Source organism: Budorcas taxicolor, chromosome 11 (genome assembly GCF_023091745.1).
Source record: "Budorcas taxicolor isolate Tak-1 chromosome 11, Takin1.1, whole genome shotgun sequence".
In the NCBI taxonomy this organism is placed as follows: domain Eukaryota; kingdom Metazoa; phylum Chordata; class Mammalia; order Artiodactyla; family Bovidae; genus Budorcas; species Budorcas taxicolor.
In genome coordinates, this window is record NC_068920.1 from 39,019,160 (window position 1) to 39,040,271 (window position 21,112).

At 34.8% G+C, this 21,112-nt stretch overlaps 1 protein-coding gene across 1 annotated transcript in view; it reads right to left on the reverse strand.

Annotated features, from left to right (window-relative positions):
• Positions 1-21,112, reverse strand: part of CD2AP (CD2 associated protein) — an 85,233-nt gene that overhangs the window by 24,585 nt on the left and 39,536 nt on the right. Inside the window, exons 3-9 of the mRNA XM_052649357.1 lie at positions 15,020-15,173; positions 8,638-8,738; positions 7,278-7,398; positions 4,125-4,315; positions 1,258-1,336; positions 765-859; positions 259-363 (exon numbers count right to left, since the gene is read on the reverse strand). Coding sequence (XP_052505317.1) covers positions 259-363; positions 765-859; positions 1,258-1,336; positions 4,125-4,315; positions 7,278-7,398; positions 8,638-8,738; positions 15,020-15,173 — 846 coding nt within the window. The remainder of the gene's footprint in view (positions 1-258; positions 364-764; positions 860-1,257; positions 1,337-4,124; positions 4,316-7,277; positions 7,399-8,637; positions 8,739-15,019; positions 15,174-21,112) is intronic.

The following is a 21,112-nucleotide window of genomic DNA, read 5'->3' on the forward strand; positions in this document are numbered from 1 at the left end:
GTCTTTTATCTTTTAATCATAATAAAGTAATAAAGTCTAAGTTAATTTTTAGTCAAAGGAAAAGAAAAACAGGAAGTGATAAACACAGAAGTGATACACTGTTTTATTTTACCATAATTCAAATAATTTTTACCTGATTATATAAATCTGAAATTCCTGGAAAATTTACTCAGTAACTATGTAAAAAACTTGTTTCTTTAAGAAATATTAGCAAAAGGTTTTTTAACTTATCATCATCACTGAAAAAGAAAAGCTTACAGGAAAGTCCTTATCCAGTTCATTTATCTGAACAGCAAAATTGTCTGGAAATACTCCTTCTTTACCATTCAGTTCACCCTTCCACCAGCCAGTTTCTCCAGTCTCCTAAACCGCAAAATGAAGAATAAGGATAATAGTGGTTATATCTAAATAAGAAAAAAAGTAAGCAACAAAATAAGAAAACACTGAATTCCATTATTTTTATAAGGAAAAAATAAAGACTTTAAGCAGACTTTGAGATCCTACTAAAAAAATATATTTCTCCACAACATGAGGGTAAAAATAATTTCCAAAACATCAATTATAACAATAATAGACAATAAACATTTGCTTTAAAAAAATCTTTCTGATCACTTACTATACTCCAGGTTCTGAGGTCACAGCAACAAACATGGCAAAGCCCAGGTCTTTCATAGCTTACCTTCTAGTGTGAATGCAAGACTACTGAAAAAATACTTCTATGAATAAGTTAAGTTATTCACTGAAAAGCCTGAGAAGTATCTTACCTTGCTTATCAACTGTATTATCTCCCCCTCTTTAAAAGTCAGTTCATCTTCATTAGTACCTTCATAGGCAAATAGCGTTCTACAGTATTCCTTAGCTAAAACGAAAAACGTAAATAAAGTTTATATATAAATTACTTCTTTCAACAAATACTTATTAAGCCTCCATTTTGTCTAAAGAAATGAACACTAGCTTTCAGAGATGATTTCAATAATTTAAGCCAATTTACTTCATGCTGAATTAAATAACGAGTTTCATTGATCATTCACTCATTCAAATAGGTACTATGTGCCTACCTGTTCCAGGCACAGTTCTAACTGTACTGGATACATCAAGGAACAAAAAACATCCAAAAATCTATGACCTCATGGTGTTCACATCTAGAAGGATTTAATACTCTGATGAAGTAGTACAATGTAACAAGTGTCTTCAACAAATCTAATAATATATTTGAGCATGCTTCACTCAACATGAACATTTCATTAAAAAACTTACCTTTAATTTTACCTTCAGTGTCTGTTTTTGTTATCTCCACACTCTGAGTTTTGGATCCTAGTGACTGTGTGATTAAAGGCTAGAATAGAAAGGATAGTATCGTCTATTTTAAGTTGTAACAAAGCTAATAATGTTAAACAAAATTTCCATTAACAATTATCTAGTTTTCCCTAACAGTACTTATAGCCAGGTTAGTAATATAACTGAAAACTCTGCCATGAAATGATAAATATCTGGAAAGCTATTTAAATGGTAGCCTAGAACTTCTGGTTTTAAAACACTCTTGTCTTAAGGATAACAAACATACTCTGATACCCAAAATGCTGTGATTTATTTTAGAACCTCCAAAACAAATAAAAATAGCATTTGAAAATGTATCATGTACCAATCTCTGAGCTAATAAGCACTTTGCTGCTGCTGCTGCTAAGTCACTTCAGTCGTGTCCGACTCTGTGCGACCCCACAGACAGCAGCCCACCAGGCTCCTCCATCCCTGGGATTCTCCAGGCAAGAACACTGGAGTGGGCTGCCATTTCCTTCTCCAATGCGTGAAAGTGAAAAGTGCAAGGGAAGTCGCTCAGTCGTGTCCGACTCCTAGCGACCCCATGGACTGCAGCCTACTAGGCTCCTCCGTCCGTGGGATTTTCTAGGCAAGAGTACTGGAGTGGGGTGCCATTGCCTTCTCCGATAAGCACTTTACATGTCATGTAATTTAATCCTCAGAACAATCAGAATAAAGTAGGCACTATTAGTCACTCTTTTTATAAGTTAGAAAGCAGTTAAATAACTTGACCACAATAAAAATAATTTAGCAGTGCAGCCCAGATTTGAACCTTGAAAGTTCGACTCCAGAAGGTGGGCTCTTAAACGACAGAACTGAACTTCCTTACAGTAAGACAGAGAAGAAAAGAAAGTTTTTATACTTACTTCAATGCTGCTACCAGAATGAAAGCATTTAGGTAATGTTACAACCCTTGTAACTATATAGTCTAGCAGACAGTTTTCCATTGTAATCAACTACAGTAAGCCTTTCATCCTGTCTTAGTGTTTCCTTAAGTTCTCTTCTCTGAAGTAACACTACATTTGACCTTAGATTTCATTAGTTAAAAATCTGAGCATACTGCTAACTGGTAATATCATTGTGCATTCTATTTATCTTTTAAAATACTCACTTTAGTTTCTCCTAACTTTTCTCCATTATATCTTCCAATCTGGTGTTGCCTACAAACACAGCAAATGTGCTCCCTACTTTATCAATTCCTAGGTCAGTGATCAAATCAAGTCTTGGAAGGCCACCTTACATGGTAATCCTGAGAGTGCTCTCACTTACAACAACTCTTTACTGAACATTATCAATGGCAAAGGAGGGGCTTCCTTGGTGGTTCAGTGTTGAAGAATCTGCCTTCCAATGCAGGGGATACGGGTTCAATCCCTGGTCCGGGAAGATCCCACATGCCATGGAGCAACTAAGCCCATGCTCCACAACTACTGAGCCCACATGTTGTAACTTCCGAAGCCTGCACTCCTCAAGCGTGTGCTCCGCAACAAGAGAAGCCACTACAACGAGAAGCCTGTGCACCACAACTAGAGAGTAGCCCCTGTTCACCCCAAGTAGCGAAAAGCCCACATCAATGAAGGCCTAGCACAGCCAGCCAGAAATTTTAAAAAAAATGGCAAAGGAAAGATTACCAGTGTAATCAATAATCAGATAAAGTTATTCAACATAACCATAAGCTTTAGAGTTAGAAAGGGACCCCAAATCATCTAGCCTAATATCCCTCATAATGCAGACATGGCTTCTAGACATTCCTAGCTGTTACAGGACTATATAGCACCATCCCAACAAGAATTCTGATCTGTACCTTTAAAACCAAGAACGAATTCGGCCCATAATCCTAATGTCAGACAGTCACACAGCTAGGAGAGGGCAGAAGAGGAAGTGTAAGCTCTCTTTCCCAAACCTAACTTATTATTATATAAGAAAATATGTGACAGGCTGGGAAAGGAAGGAAAAAAAAGTTGAAACTAACCATTTTAGGAGAAAATTTCAGAATATATTTCACCAATCAAAACAGTCTTAATAGTGAAATGTAACTAAAAAGACAAGTAAATACTAAAACATTTTCAAATGTTATGAGTTAAATAAGACATAACAAAGGAGAACCAGAAGGGAAACAATACTTTAAAAGTCAAGGGACAAGCCTCCTCAAGTAAGTACCCAAACTAATCTCCAAGGTGTTAACACCAGAAACAAGACCTGAAATGAACATCCTAAAGACTGTAGCTATTTCCCCCCAAAGTAAACATTTAATGATTTATTTTAAAATCACTTATTAGATGGTACATTCTCTTTATTTCACAATGCCAGTGAAATGCTAGTAAAACATAAAGTGCTCCATACACCTAGGGCTAATGATTGGTAGAGTTCACCACTACTAACAATCCAGAGAAAAATTAAGCAAGGCCTAATTTAACTTAATATCCCACTGTGAATTCATTTTAAACTGGCCCATTTTAGAGCTACTTCAAACTGAGAGGCAAAACATAATTTTAGATTTAAAAGGAAGACAAAAATGTATTTGCCTTTTATATTTTTTACACTATGATAAAACTTTAAAATTTCCACTAAGAAAAGTTTGTGTTAAATTTACTGGCTCCCCCATCCAATTTTATAAGAATCAAATGTAAACATTAACGGAAGTCACTTAAGCTTAAAAAGTTTCTCACAGTCTTCTCATTCATAACCCATCACCAGCAATCTCCAAAAAAAAAAAAAGGTAGTGGAGTTGCAAACTAATTGTGACATTTTAAAAATTGTTTAATGAGAGAATGAAGGGGGTGAATCTAAGGAAAGCTCATCGCTACTACCTTCTCTGGTTTTTTCTCCTCTGTTTCACTACTGGATGTTCTTGTCCTCAGTTTCACAGAGCCTTCTTTGAAAATATCTCCGAATCCAATTCCTCGGATTTTCTTTGGCTGGGTAACTGATCCAGGTGCGTTTTCAGTCCCATTCCCCAGAGAGAGGGGTGAAGGTGAGGTAGGCCCAGTCAGAACAGCTTCTGAAAGGATAGCTGGTTTTTAAAGAATGACACCTAAAATCACAAAAACCTTGACATTCCACTTCCACAGTGTTTATATCCTATAACTCCTAATAAAAAAATGGTAGAATAAAAATAAAATTGCTGAGTAGTAAAATATCCTAAGCACTTTATACTGATTTTTTTTCCCCAATATTTAGAAACAATTTTAGGTATTTCTAATTTGTAAAAGACCAATCAGAAATGCAGGAAATCATAGTATATCAGTTTCTTAAGAAGAGTATGTCAAAATTTATAGCTCCTTTACAAAGGTGACACGGGACAGAAACAGCATGCGTGCACAATATGCTCAATGAGCATTCAATGCACTGAGCGAACAAATATATAAATGTTGACTTAATTAAATAATAACATTTATATTTAGAATTTCCCTTTACTCACTTCAATGTTTAAATTTCAGATTTGGGAATACACTGGATCCATGGGAAATGCCATCAAACTCTTACATCACTGCTCATATTTCTCACAGGGGTGAAAGTACATGAAAAGACAGTTTTACAGGCAAGACAAAAGGACACTCTAAACAACAAAGGCTAAGAATATCTGACAAAATGAAAGGGCAGTCACTTCATTATAAAAACTGAAATATAACACTTCCCTAGAGAAGCAATGCTTTTCCTGAAATTGACTACTAAAAAGATATTAATCTTGAGATTTATATATAGAAATCACTAAGTAATAGAACAGATTATAAATTTACCATATTCCTATTAAAAAATATAAAAAGGGGCTTTCTTATAGCTTTTATTCCACAGTTCTTCAATGAAAACAGAGGGCATGAAAATAAATTACTCATAAAGGCTCAGGTAACACTGTCTTCCTACTGTCTAGAGTCAGAATTATCTTCTTAGCAGTAATAGCCAGAGTTTAACTGGTCAAACCATGAACACATCCCATATATTTCATTCTATCTATTAAAAGAAGGAGTGTAAGAAGAAACTAAAATAAATGCGGTAGATATGGCATTCCAATACTATAAACAAAACAAAAAAAGGACACATTTCAAAATGAACAGTTGGTAATTCCTGTAACAGTTATCTGAAATAGATGCTATTATACTGACTAAAGAAGACTGTCAAAACATTAGTTAACACAGAAGATGTTATATTTCATTCTCTAAGACCCAATGTGTAAGATATCAAATGCTTAAATTAACACTCAAAGGACACCATGTCTTTACTAAAGTTCTAAAGACCTTATAAAGTGCTCACTTCTTGGCACTTACATCAATATGCAAAATCTTTCTGCCTGAAAATTCGAGTTTAAAAAAAAAAGGGAAATTACAGTGTACTTCAACCACTGACTTCCCACCCCATAATCACAAAGCTCCACATTTAGAATGCACTGTTATTGTAAAGGGGTTAAGCAAGCAAGGAAGTACATTTTTAACAGATTATGATTCTGCAAGGTTACTAAAATTCAAATAAGGCTGAACAGTGCAAGGAAATGCCCAAAGTATTATAATTATGAAGTAATTAACTATATCCAAATTTAAATTCGATTTCTTTTGCTACTGATCCCTTATGGACTTTGAATTTCATACAGTATTTTAAGGGCTCAGTTTATATGGCATCATAAAGACTATTTCACTCTACACTTTAATTCACACTAAAGTTTAACGTTAAAAATAAACATCAATAGATTCAGTATCTATGACACTTAATACCAATATATGCCTGAAGTAATTCAGGGGACAGTGTGCAAAGCAGTAATTGTCCCTGCAACATTCCTATGTTGAAATCCTAGCTCCCCAAGTGAAGAGGTGGCCCTTCAGAGAGGTGATTAGGTCATGAGGGCAGAGCCCTCAGGAATGGGATTAGTGTCTTACAAAGAGGCTGCAGACAGCTCCCCTGCCTCTTCCAACTTGTGAGGACAAAGTGAGAAGTCAGCAACTATGCACCAGAAAGGAGCCTCGATCTTGGACTTCCCAGCTTGCAGAACTGTGAAAAATAAATCTCTGTTGTTTTTATGCTACCTAGGTTGTGGTAGTTTGTTACAGCAGCTCTAATGGACTAAAACAATAGTCTTCGTATCTTGACTCTACACTGTCTTTGAAATAAAAAAGCAATATCAACAATCTTAAGGTTGTATGTCTATATCTCATTATCTATGAATCTATGTAACCATTATAAAACTGCCAAATAACACAAGTGTACAAGTGTTAATCCCTGAACATTTTCACTACATACTTTTCCATAAAGAAAAATATCTACTTATCCCTATGCCACCACTTATGAATTTAATGTCTCTTTAAAAAAAAAATTTCTCCTAAATCCCTCAGCAGTTCACAGATGTAATTCCAAGTTTTGGGATAAAGCTTTTTCAATTATACTTCTGAATGGTGAGCAAATTTAAGAATAATTTATAGGTGAGTCTCTAAATGACAGAGATCACGAAATAGTTAAATTACATTCTGGCTACACACGGAAAACAAAATCTATTATGTGAATACAGAAACTCAGAGGAAGAGTCTTTTGAACTTCTAATATTTCTTAAGTAGTCAGGCCATTTGCAAACTCTGATCACAACTGTATATAAGTAGACCTTAAGTGGGAAGAAATCAGGTAACGTAAGCAGTATCATTTCATAATAAGGGTACTATAAGTTTACTTTGGGTTGAAGCAGACATCAGAAGGGAAAACAGTAAATTACCTAGAAGGGAATAGCTACCCACTCCAGTATTCTTGCCTGGAGAACCCCATGGACAGAGGAACCTGGCGGGTACAGTCCATGGGGTTGCAGAGTCAGACACTACTGAGCGACTAACATTTTCACTTTAAGTCTTTGTCATAAGTTGCTTTTTTTAAAAGTGGATAAACTAAAGCTCATAGTTCAAAAAGACGAGAGACTAAAAATATACAAAATGAACGCTAGTCATATACAAAATTGGTTTAAATCTATTCAAATTTTTAAAATAATCTACCTGAATCTTCCTGGGCTTCGTGAGTTTCAACATCACCTGTTACCTCTAATTCTTTCACAAAATTGGAGGGAAACAGTCCCAACTTGTTGTTCAGGGTTCCACTCCACCAGCCTTCTTCTACCTGAAAGAGTTCACAACTCAAAAATAATAATAGTTTGTCTTAAGTTTTCACTTCCCCAACAGAAAAATTGAGCTACAGAAATGAACAGGCACAAAGTTAGTGGTACAAAATAATCCCTTTAAATCTATAAGAAAAAACAAAGGGGGAAAAAATTTTAAGTAGATTAAATCTATGTGGATTGAATTAATCATACACGGATTAATCAATAGCACCTTGCAACCCTTCCACAATGAGATCTTATAATAAATCACAGAACAGAAATAAGCCATCCAATCTGAATTCTGGACACACGTAACTAACAAACCTAACAAAACAGTGTTCTCTGCCACAAAATTTGGAATGCTGTGTCCTGCAACAACAGGAGATAAGCCAATCCCTTATCTGCTGTGATTCCATCTTGTTTGTAAAATGGGGATAAAAATTCCTATCTCCTTAGGTTGTTCAGAAACTTAAATGAAATAATAAGTTTGAAACACTCAGAATGGTGTGTCAGGCATAATGTGAGCTTGATGAACACTGCTATTATTGCCACCTGGTAGACATAAACCAGAACTGCCTTTTATATAAACACATTGGAATTTAACAAAAACTAACGATAAATTACATGTTATCAAACAAAATCAGTTACAGTGGCAATACTTGATATCAAAATACATACTCTGAAAATGGCATCTTTAGCTGCTAAATAACACTTTGATATTCCTTTAATGATAAAAGTAGATATATGAAAAGCTATTTTTGAAATATTTTAAAATCTTATTCTAAGATATTAAAATGAGGCCAAGTGTTTCGGGGTTAATATTTGAACGTGATCATTCAAACAAAACAAAGCTTTTACATTCTGCTTGCAAACATCTCTGCTGTGCAAAAGGTAAAAATCTTTCTATTTTTATGGTTTGTGTCTAAAGTGAATTCAGAATCAAAGAAAGGTTTATATGCTTAGCTACTTAGATTACATCAATTTTAGCTTAAAAAAAGAGCTTATTTTATTTTTAAAGTCAAAGATACAAATTCAGTACACAAATATTAGGCATTGCAAGGATGAATAAAGCTTTATTTCTACAATTAAAAAACCTTCCTTTAGGTCATTAAAGATCCACTTTAAAATAGGTATCTTAAAATTTTAAAAAAAACTGGCAAAATAAATTTTAAAAATTAATATTCTTACAAAGCATTTTTCTAATACCCAGAGCATTAATTCTAATTGCTGCTTTATCTCTAACATGTGTTTTTACTTACCTCTTCACTAATATCAATAATATCTCCCACTTTAAGCTCCAGTTCATCCTCATTTTGTGGAATGTATTCAAAGAGAACTTTACACTGACGCTTCTTGGTCTCTATAGGAAGTCACATAAAAAAATTAACAAAGATCTTTAAAACAAACAATAGCACGTTTATTTACATAACGTGTTTATTGTCAAAGGATTTGTATGTATGAATAAAAGCAGAGCACGGAAGCATTCTGAACAGCTAACCTTAATCTGTGCCGTCTGGCTTTCCACCTTGCCCCCGACCCTAGAAGCTCTTTCTTCATCCTAAAATAAATTCAAGCCAACTGCAAATAAGGTAGGCTCTCAGAAATGAAATCAGATCCAACTGATTATACAAAAGTAAAATTTCCACTGCCAATTTGGAAACTAGAAACACAGACTTAAGACACTATTGGCATAACAAATTTATAACAAATTTATCAGACAAGTCCTTCAAACTAGTGATTTTCAGACTGCTTCTTGATCAAAATCTAGGAATACTTTAAAGGCACTAAGTCAAGAGTATCTGTGCTTAAAAAAAAAGAGAAAATGCACAAATCTAAAATGTATTTTATCTTATTTAATAATTTTTCTGACAGATAAAAACACAAGTGAAGACAAAAATAATTTCACTTTAGTGTTTTAAACAAGCCTCATTTATTCAGAAAAGTAATGATTATATAATGTAGGACTTCAAAAGATGTAACTTGATTCTTTTTAATGAATATCAGTATCTTTTTAAATAATTTAAAGTCAATAAAGAGTATTAATTAGCCCCTCTGCCCCTAAGCATATATGTCAATTAACTTCAAGCAACCTAGTGATATTTTAATCAAAAGCTTTGTTTTTATCTTGTCTTTCACACTAGCATAATTCTCCAATTTTTTTTCTAAGAGAGTATGCAAAATTATTTGCAAAGGAACTTCTCATTTTTAAAAGGAAAATCCACACTGGATAAAAATATCTAAATAGCCCCTACCATTGCCACAAAATGTGAGTCATTTATTTTAAAAAGAAAAATTTTTGTATGATTCCATATTTTTATACAGCTTACTCTTATGTTAGAACGACTGCCTATACTGAACTTTTCTATTAGTTGGCAGCACAAGTTAAGAAATTTGGAGATTCTTCACATTTCAAATGGCACATACAATATCTACCCATACATATTGGTCAATAAATATTTACTGACTTTCTAAAATGCATCAGAACCTTTGGTAAGCACAGAAGAAAATGAAATTAAAGAGTAAAACTGTCAATAAAAGGATGTGTAGCAGTCAGTCGATTTTTTAACTGTAGTATTTTCTTAACATAAGTAACTTCCATACAGCTTTTCAGAACTACAAAGAAATTAATGATAAAATATTTCTTTAAATCAGTATTTTATAAGTAAAGCTATTAATAAGAAACCAAATAAAGAAGTGTAACAACAAAGGCAGTGACAAATTTTTATTACTCCAAGTCCTTCATAAACACTTCCCACACAAAAGAGCATAAAAACTTGCTAAGACATATTGTATCAAGGAGAAACAGGAACTCCTTCCCACTGCATCAGGCTGCTTTCTTCACAGATTAGAGTGCTTTACCATAACTCATGTACCCTAGTCATGTTAGATCCTTACTCTCTGAAAATACCGTAGACTTGCTTATCTTCATGGGTCTTTCAAAGGCTGCAATTCTAACTGCAACGCCATACTCTCCAATTTTTATGTGAATGATATGTCCTACTTAAAGAGCTTAAGGACACTTTACTTGATGACTCTGGTATAGAACTGCCCTTTCATTTGAATCTCAACTGCACATTTTGTATGTTTCTAGTCATCAAGCAAAGAGCCAACTCATTGGAAAAGATCCTGATGCTGGGAAAGATTGAAAGCAAAAAGAGAAAAGGGCAGAGGAGGATGCGATGATTAGACAGCATCACCAACTCAATGGACATGAATCTAAGCAAACTGGGAAACAGTGAAAGACAGGGAAGCCTGGCGTGCTACAGTTCATGGGGTGGCAAAGAGTCAGACATGACTTAGTGACTGAACAACAACAAGAAGTATGGTTCTTAATAGGATCCTGCTGCTGCTAAGTCGCTTCAGTCGTGTCCGACTCTGTGCGACCCCATAGACGGCAGCCCATCAGGCTCCCCCGTGCCTGGGATTCTCCAGACAAGAACACTGGAGTGGGTTGCCATTTCCTTCTCCAATGCATGAAAGTGAAAAGTGAAAGTGAAGTCGCTCAGTCGTGTCCGACTCTTAGCGACCCCATGGACTGCAGCCTACCCGGCTCCTCTGTTCATGGGATTTTCCAGGCAAGAGTGCTGGACTGGGGTGTCATTGCCTTCTCCACTTAATAGTATAAAATACTGCAATAACAAGTACAGACATTTACAGAGCATTTCTTATAATATTTACTTAACATGTTAATACTTTGAAAACCCTATAAGGTAATTATTACTATCATCCTTGTGTTAGAGTAACTTGGTATTTTCCTCTGTTAAACTGTGACTTTTGAATCCATTATCCATATCCAGTTTTTATTTGGCAGATTTGACTGTCCACATTAACACTGCTCTTACGGTCTTCATACCCACAGGTGTTACAGTATTCATCACATAAATGTCAAATAATTTCAGAAAAACCTTTTAAAAATATTTTGTATTTTCAAATATAAGTCATCACAAATGGGAAGTATACCATGGTTCTTAAAAAAAGATCTAAATATTCAGGTCAAACAGAGTTCTTAAGTATTTCTTATATTATTTCTCATTTAATAACACTGTTTTAATTTTTTCCATCAAATGCTAAAATGAAGAGCATATCATACTCAGAAGTTAGGAGGCTGAATTCCAAAATTTCAGAGATAGCAACAAAAAGATTCCTGATCTACTTTTAGTTCCATTTAGTTCTGGAAAGTAAATCGTCAAACTTTATTACAGCATTTTCTAATGTAAAAAAAATTTTTTTTATCAATTTCTTTCTCTAGTAAGCAAAGGTAATCATCAAAAGTAAAGAAACATCAAGACTGAGCCATTTGCTACATGGCTGAATCTTTAAAATTGTTTTCTTATCAGCAGCAATAAAAAAATCATATTAAGCCAGTAAGTGAAAAATTTAAGCTATTCAAGATTCTAGCTATACTGCTGAGATACACACTTAAGATCATCAAAATCTTAGAAAACATCATCATCACCACTATCATGAAGGAAAAAACTCATGTACTTAGGGATGAAGTATCACGTCTAGCCACATATTTTCAACAGATATATAAAGCCAATATAACAAAGCAAGCTTAGGCGAAGAATATACCATGTTTAGCAGACAATTATTATTTCAACTTCTCTCTAAGACTAAATTTTTCCAAATAAAATAAAAAATCAAAAAACCTTACCCCATTCATATGAGAGGTTGCAGCCAGGGAGCAGTCATTGGAATGAGGTTTTATTCCCCTTCTTGGAGAAGGAAATGGCAACCCACTCCAGTATTCTTGCCTGGAGAATCCCATGGACGGAGAAGCCTGGTGGGCTACAGTCCACGGGGTCGCAAAGAGTCGGACACGACTGAGCGACTTCACTTTCACTTTATTCCCCTTCTAAGTCAGAATATTTCAATGTCAAAGGGCAGAGCCTGCACTACTAATATGCCCCTTCTTTTTCACATGTATGCTGCAAAGATGTATAATCAGTGACCATACTTTGATGAGATTCAGAAATTTATCTTCTTCAGTACTGAGTCAAAGTTGGGAGGCATGTTACCAAGCGTTGTCTGAGAATGAAACACTATGTGGATTATATTCTAGTCAACCAAATTTTAATGTATTTATTTCTGTACAACTACCAATGATTTATCAATCTCAATCTCAATGCATCTTTTGTATTTCAAAATAACTAGATGGAAAATCACTTCTGTAGCATAAATTCCCACTAATAAGGAATACAATATGCCATGAGTGGATTCATATCTGGTATCACGGTTTTCCAAATACAAAGTGGAATATCCACTAATATGCCACACTGCACATTATATACAATTGTGATGCTGAAAGACGTCAATTCTTTACTCCAAGTAAAAATATTCTACACCATTATCTCTGTGCCCGATTTTACAAGGGTCTCAGCAGTCATGCCATTTGTACATGTTTTTGCTATAAAAGTGTAAATTGGTTCTATTCTATAATTTTAGCAACTTTTTACAATCAACTTTGTCCTGGAAAATTTTCTGTGCTCAATCTAAAAAATAACTGTCTGTCTTGCTTAATTTACATACAATAGCAAAAGTTTCAATGGTTTCATGACCAGACTTTGCACACACAAAAAAAGCCAACGCTTTTTGGCTTTGGAGATAAAAATAGCTAACAATTCCAGTCTCCAGATATCTATCATATTAACTATGTGAACTTTTCCTTGAGGTTGCTTAGTCAAAATTCGGCACACATGCAGATTCGCTTGTCTTGGCAGAGATTTGAACTGAACCTTCACAATGCAGTGCTTACCATTATCAACCTTTACAATGGTTTGGGGTTTTTTTATATTAACAGTATTGATTAAAAGGGTATATACTACTATTTAACATTACAATGAACCACTTTTGAATAACTGATCTATTTCATTAACCAAGGAAATGATGCAAACTAACAGTAACAAAAAAAATCTGATTAAAAAAAAATTAGCTGCTTTTCCTGGAAAAGTAATCTGAAAGCAAAAACAACCTGCATCCTGTTTTAAATGTTACTTAGCACACCAAGTGACTAATTTAGTCTTTGCAGCACATTAAAAACAAGTGAAAAAGCCTAAGCTTCTTAGCAACAACTATATAATGGTTTCTCTTTCTTACAAGAAAAATGATGGACAGCGTTCTCAAAGAAGGTAAAGTTTAGTGTCCTTTCCTATTAGGAGACAAAATAAACTTGAAGCCCTTTGTCTAGCCTCTACTTAAGAAGAAGTATGTTCCTTTATAGCTCACTAGAGCTAAAGAAAGTAGCACATGTATCTCACAACAGACAGAGATCATGAATAACTGTTTCATGGGTCTAAAATTCTCCTTGTGCACAGAAATTCTACGTAGAGATTCCCGTATAGGACGGGGAGATAACTCCGTTATCTATTCCCCAATCTCCAAAACAAACAGTTTCAGAATCCGGGACAACTAGAACTACTAAACAGTCCGCCTTCGGGCAGAAGACTGAAGGCAATGTGGGTGACATCCAAACATTGTCTGTACACCACATCTACTGGGAGAAAAGAAGAACAAGTAGTACCTTGTAACTGGTCTGTCTCTGTGTCATGAAACCTGTTCATTTTTATGAAAACCTGTTTTTATTTTATGAAAATAATCAAAAGTGATATAATCTAAAAAGTAGAGATTTCCCCTAACTTCACAGACAGTAGCACAGAAAGTAACAGGTATGAGACTATAAAAATAAAAAATAATCTTACATTTATGAAACATATATAAACAAAATTTCTTTATATTATAGGCTACTTGGTACACAAGGTAAGCAACCAGCATCAAACACAACAGACCCCAACATCAAAGAGACTGATGTGGGGAGTGGTGAGGGAGGGAGAGGAGGTGGGTTTAAAAAAAAGAATGATCGAAGATGATAGTGGATAAATACTCATTTATAACTTATCAAATCAAACTGAACATAGTATTCAATCTCTAATGGGGCCTCAGGTTTACTATGGTAAAACACTATCTGCTCCCAGACTTGAAGTACTTCTTTGAGTAGCAGTCTTTCCAAAGACTAAGTTTTTGACAACAGCAATATTACTAGTCTTTTTATTTTTTTAAACCACTTTTCCACCAGTAGTACAATAAAACTCAAGAGTCTAAATGATCTAAGGTCATAAGACAGATTCAAACTAATGTCTGATTTTAAATGTGGCACTCTCCCTCTATATTAAACTCTTCTCTTAACATATTTACACCAAATACTTCAAAGGCACTCTGCTAGGCCAACCACCTTGGAAAACTGAATATTCATGTTCAGATGGCTAACCAGTAAAGAAAATGCATTATCAAATGCTTGCATCTATACTGCTTAAGGATGAGCAGACATTTTAGCATCCCATTTAACATTTAATAAAAAATATTCAAGTAAATTTAAGGCAAAGGATTAACTACCCAACAGAGCCTGTAAGACTAACAAGAAAACAAAGTTTTCTATCTTAATTTACAATTCCTACAGACAGCTCATGCTGGATTACCAAATGAAGACTGATAACATGGGCCCATAACTAGTAACTGAAGAATAAGCAGGAAGTTTCTGTAGTCTGCTACAAAAGGTTGATTTTTCTTAACACAACTTATGAACAGTTAGTTATAAAGCAAACTTCTATTTTTATTTAAATGAAGAAGAAAAAATTATTTACATACTCTTCTTAATGTTTTTGGTTTGTGGAAGTGGCTGAATTCCTCCAGGCAGAAGTCCATAGGTACTTATTCGTTGTACGAGATTTGCTACATTCCCGTGCCTTTCCCGCCTGATGGGCAAACTGTCATCCTTGGATTCTGTCTCTTTCTTAATTTCCTACAAAAGGGGAAATCAGCAGATAGGCAAATTAAGCTGTATTTCATTAAATTAAATCCTCAAATGCAAAATACCAAAACCAGGTACATTGATTATTATATAAAACAAAGTATCAACAGTTTGCAACCTTTTTCTCTGCCCACACATATCTAAAGACTATCACACACTTTGGTTACAGCTCCAACAAAATTTTATTTATGGACACTAAAATTTCAACTTCATATAATTTTTACATGTCATGAAATACTGCTCCTCATTTCACTTTTTCCAACTATTTATATAACTCTTAGCTGGCATTCTCAGTTCAGCGACACTATAAATAAACAGGTGGTATTTAGATTTGGCCCATGGGCTGTTGTCTGATAAACCCTGTTCTAAGTTACAGGTCTAAGAGAAGATAGGTAAATCTTCACGAAAAGAAGTATGAAGTTTTACTGGAAGACATAAAAGAAGACACAGGAAAGAAAAGTCATGTCATGTTCAGATGTTGAAAACTCATTATCATAAAGATAGTATTTTTCTCCTAAAATTGATGCAATGCAATTGAATAGATATGTCACAGATTTGGGAGAGCAATTAAACTATTTCTAAATTTGTAGAGAAGAACAAATGACCAAGAACAGCCAAAATACTTCAATGAAAAGAAAGTGAGGGGATTTTTCTTTAAACTAAGAAATAAAGAAAAACCATACGATACTACGAATCAGTGTGTATTGGCACAAAAATCCATAAACAGAAAAATGATTTACAACAGGTAAAAAGGGAGGGGAAAATATTAATCTCAAAATATATGGTGCATGCAGTGTTTCATATTTAGGCAGCAGGGAATGAAACTGGATTCCCGCCTCACACATTTAATATTAAAATTAACAGTTTCTGTTCATAAAAAGTAACCACAAGAAAACAGTAAATCCCTAACCAGAAGGTATTTTTCACATATAAAGTTAACAGAGAATCTATATCTCCAGGTGTTTATGTCTACTGCAATGTTAACTTGTTACTCTAGCTGGTAGGATTTCAGATTATTATGTTTGATGCTTGCTTTTTTGTGTTACTTTAACAAGCCATATCATTTTGCAAACAGAAAATTTTTTCATTTTGGAATAACTGTTCAAATGATGAGAAACCATGAAAACTATTAAAGTATAAATCATAGAAGACACACAAAATATTTCACACTGTAGTGACTGCTTCATTTTTACTGGTAACGTATGTAAGGAAAACTACTTCAATGGCTATTAATAATAAATGACACACCATATGAAAACTTCAGTTTTCAGACCACATTAAGTATTCTTCAAAGTAATACAAATATGAAATCTATGCAAAAACTAGTAGCTGCAACCTCAACATGCCAAAGAGTATTAATTTTGGATTCTCCTGAACGTCTCATGAGTTACCTACATTTTAAAAAGACAAACATCGTATGTCTGAAAACTATTGTTTCCTCTCTGGTACAAGAGACCAAGAACTCGGCTTGATATTCAAATCTTATTCCTCTAAGAAAATAATTCCAGGTTGACCCAATGTGAGACAGGAGACAGATTCAGGAGAATATATCCTGGGTATAAATTTTATATCCTGGGTATAAATTTTCATTCTATCCTGTTCAAAGGCTAAATAGATATTTGTGTTACCTTTTAATAAAAATTAACCTTATAAACAGGTATGATATACAAGACAATAATAATGTCTACCATTTCTAAAAATAAAAATTTACAACATATTGCTCAAGATCTAGAAACACTTTGAGGACCTTCAATATTCACTGAGAAATCAAACCCATGAATATTAGATATAATACATCTTCTGAGAACAAAAGACACAAAAAGAGGAGGAAAACAAAAAAAATATATATATATATACAATCTACAGTGCCTAAGGAAAACTCAGGATTACAGCCTTACACACACACAGTGCCAACTAAGCCATTATCAAAAGTATCAAGTGAATTTAGGGTCTAAGCAAAATTATAGGTAAGGTAAGGTCCACTTTAGGCTCCACCCCACTCCATCTCTGGAACCTCCTCCTGCTACAGTTTACTACCACCAGACATACAATCTCTTTCTCTCTCTCGCTCTCTCTCCAATCTCTCTCCCCCTTTATCTCCCCCTTCTCTCTCCCTCTCTCTCTCTACTCTAGTCCCCCATTCCTGGACACACAGTGCCTCCAAATTATTCTTCAGCTATCATCTTAAATAGCAATTTTATTGAGCACCTTTGAAGGGTTGTTAGTAAGGCTTCTACTGTTTCTTCCTTCTGCCCTTTATTTTGATGCTACACAAGTGCTGCACTCAACGTGCCAGCAAATTTGGAAAACTCAGCAGTGCCCACAAGACTGGAAAAGGTCAGTTTTCAGTTCAATCCCAAAGAAAGGCAATGCCAATGAATGCCCAAACTACCAATGAATGCCCAAACTACTGTACAACTGCACTCATCTCAGACGCTAGCAAAGTAATGTTCAAAATTCTCCAAGCCAGGCTTCAACTGTACATGAACTGTGAACTTCCAGATGTTCAAGCTGGATTTAGAAAAGACAGAGGAACCAGAGATCATATTGCCAACATCCACTGGATCATGGAAAAAGCAAGAGAGTTCCAGAAAAACATCTACTTTCACTTTTACTGACTATGCCAAAGTCTTTGACTGTGTGGATCACAATAAACTGTGGAAAATTCTGAAAGAGATGGGAATACCAGACCACCTGACCTGCCTTCTGAGAAATCTGTATGCAGGTCAAGAAGCAAGTTAGAATTGGACATGGAACAACATACTGGTTCCAAATCAGGAAAGGAGTATATCAAGGCTGTATATTGACACCCTGCTTATTTAACTTATATGCAGAGTACATCAGAGAAATGCTGGACTGGATGAAGCACAAGCTGGAATGAAGACTGCCAGGAGAAATATCAATAACCTCAGATATGCAGATGACACCACCCTTATGGCAGAAAGTGAAGAGGAGCTAAAGAGCCTCCTGATAAGCATGAAAGATGAGTGAAAAAGCTAACTTAAAACTCAACATTCAGAAAACTAAGATCATGGCATCTGGTCCCATCACTTCACGGCAAATAAATGGGGAAACAGTGGAAAGAGTGTCAGACTTTATTTTTTTGGGCTCCAAAATCACTGCAGATGGTGACTGCAGCCATGAAATTATAAGACACTTGCTCCTTGAAAGAAAAGCTATGACAAACCTAGACAGTATATTAAAAAGCAGAGACATTACTTTGCCAACAAAGGTCCATCTCATCAAAGCTATGGTTTTTCCAGTAGTCATGTATGGATATGAGAGTTGGACTATATAGAAAACTGAGCGCCGAAGAATTGATGTTTTTGAACTGAGGTGTTGGAGAAGACTCTGGAGAGTCCCTTGGACTGCAAGGAGCTCCAACCAGTCAATCCTAAAGGAAATCAGTCCTGAATATTCACTGGAAGGACTGATGCTGAAGCTGAAACTCCCATACTTTGGCCACCTGAAGTGAAGAACTGGCTCATTTAAAAAGACCCTGATGCTGGGAAAGACTGAAGGTGGGAGGAGAAGGGGATGACAGAGGATGAGATGGTTGGATGGCATCACTGACTCAATGAACATGAGTTTGAGTAAACTCCGGGAGTTGGTGATGGACAGGGAGGCCTGGTGTGCTGCAGTCCATGGGGGTCGCAAAGAGTCGGACACAACTGAGCTACTGAACTGAGACTGAGAATCAGCCAGTAAATAAAATATTGACATATTAACACTGTAACATCTCTTTCCTACAAATTTCGCTTCCTTTACTGACTTTGAAAATGACTCCAGAGATGCAGTAAGAATGAGCCCTCACTTAAAACAGGATCATGTACTGACAAAGCAAAGTCAGAAAACTAAACCTCACTGTACAAATAAGGGAAGTCTCCTACACAACAGGTAATGTCAATACAGAACCAGTCAGGGAAAAAATACAGCGTGGATGATTGCCATATAGATAAGAACGTAGTGCACATTGATTTGCTTGTTTTCATAAGGATAAGAAAGTAGGGTAAGGAGTAGGAAGTAATAAATTAAAGGAAAAGATGAAAAATATAAGCAAGTAAGAAGCAGCTTTAAAAAGGTGGAAAGGATAGTTACTCTTGATCTGAGGTAAAGAAGAATACTTAATTTCAATCACATTAATTAAAAAAAGATAGAAGGTTCATCAATAAAATTCATGAACCACTCCATCATGTTGAAATATACCTATTTTATAATTTGATTATCTAATCATGGCCAGTGAACGACCATGATCTGAAAATAGAAAGCAATTACCTCTAGAATATAGAAGCAAAGGTCACAAAGAATAATAAAAACCAGATCAGATGGCAGGAGCATTCTTTTACTTCTCAGATGAAAGAGGCAGATAACTTAACCAACAAATCTCTAAATAGAGTTACAGTTCTGCTTATGCTAATTAAAATCTGAGGAATACAGTAGTCCCTCCTCATTCATAGGGTCCCAAGACTCCCAGTGGATGCTTGAAAATGCAGCAAACTGAGTCTTACACATACTATATTTGTTTTCTCCTATGTACACATACCTAAGAAAAGTTTAATTTATAAATTCAACACAGTAAGAGATTAACAACTGATAATAAAACAATTATAACAATATACTCTAATAAAAAGTTACACGAATGTGGTTTCCATCTTTCAAAATAACTTACAGATATAATACCTTTTGCATCTTAACTATGCGCTTATCACATACTGTGGCAGTAACTTTTCCAGTCTGAGGTAAGACAGCAAAACTAGTATGAATTCCTTTTCTCTTCTTCACAATTTCACAGACAGAAGATTCATTCCTACCGTAGATCTTAGCAACCTCAGCCGACGACTTTTTCTTGTTTATTAAGCTTTCACACCTTTTCACTCATATGCTTTCTACTGGCATATCCGAGTGGTCAGCATCACTACTCTTGTACTTTGGGGCCATTATTAAATAAAATAAGGGTTACTCGCCCACAAACACTGGGATACTGAGACAACTGATCTGATAATCAAGAGGGCTACTCCTAAGCGACTAAAGGGTGGGAGACGCTGGACAAAGGGGTGATTCACATCCCAGGCAGAAAGGTGCACAGTTTAAAACATGACTTATTTCTGGAATTTTCTGCTTAAGTATTTTCAGACCACACTTGACTGTGGGTAACTAAGGCTTCAGAAAGCAAAACCAAGGATAAGGAGGGGACTACACTTAATTACTTTTAACATTCAGGATTTCCAAAAGTGTTACCTAAAACTAGTACCTTCAACTTTATAGAAGTATAAGTCAGAAGATATGAAGTGATATTACTAAAGAAAAATAAGCAAGATTACATGTTTATTTGATACACATCCACTGTTAAAGGTGACATAAAATCAAACCATCATTTATTTCATTCAAATAATAATTCTTCCTATGGAAATACTGGAATAAGATTTTAAAACTAAATCAAAATGTGATATTTAAAAAACAAACAAAAAAATCACTGAAACTCTTTCAAAGTATCCATCTCATCATCATCTTATTTCCCATATTGCTACTTCACTTTTTTTAAAAGCAGTTTTTAAAAGATGTGAATAAAGATTTAATGTCCACTTAGCCATTTAACTTATGAAATCTAGAAATAAAATGAAAACAAGCGTTTTTGAAGGCAAGATAAGTTGTCACACTACATAATATTTAAGAAAAAAGCAGGTGCAGTGATTTGAATATTTTTTTCTAAACCAGAAAAAAAAATTTGTTCAGAAATTTAGGTCTAAACAAGAGTAAACAGCTGAATGATTTTTACTTACTTACCGGCTAAAGTGTGAATAACTTCTGTTCCCTTGTTCCTTATTATACCAGAAAGTCTAAAACATTATTATCCAGCTCTGAGAACTCTTCAAAAGGGACAAAAATCCCACTTTATATAAAAAATATAAAGAACAGCAATTCACTTACCA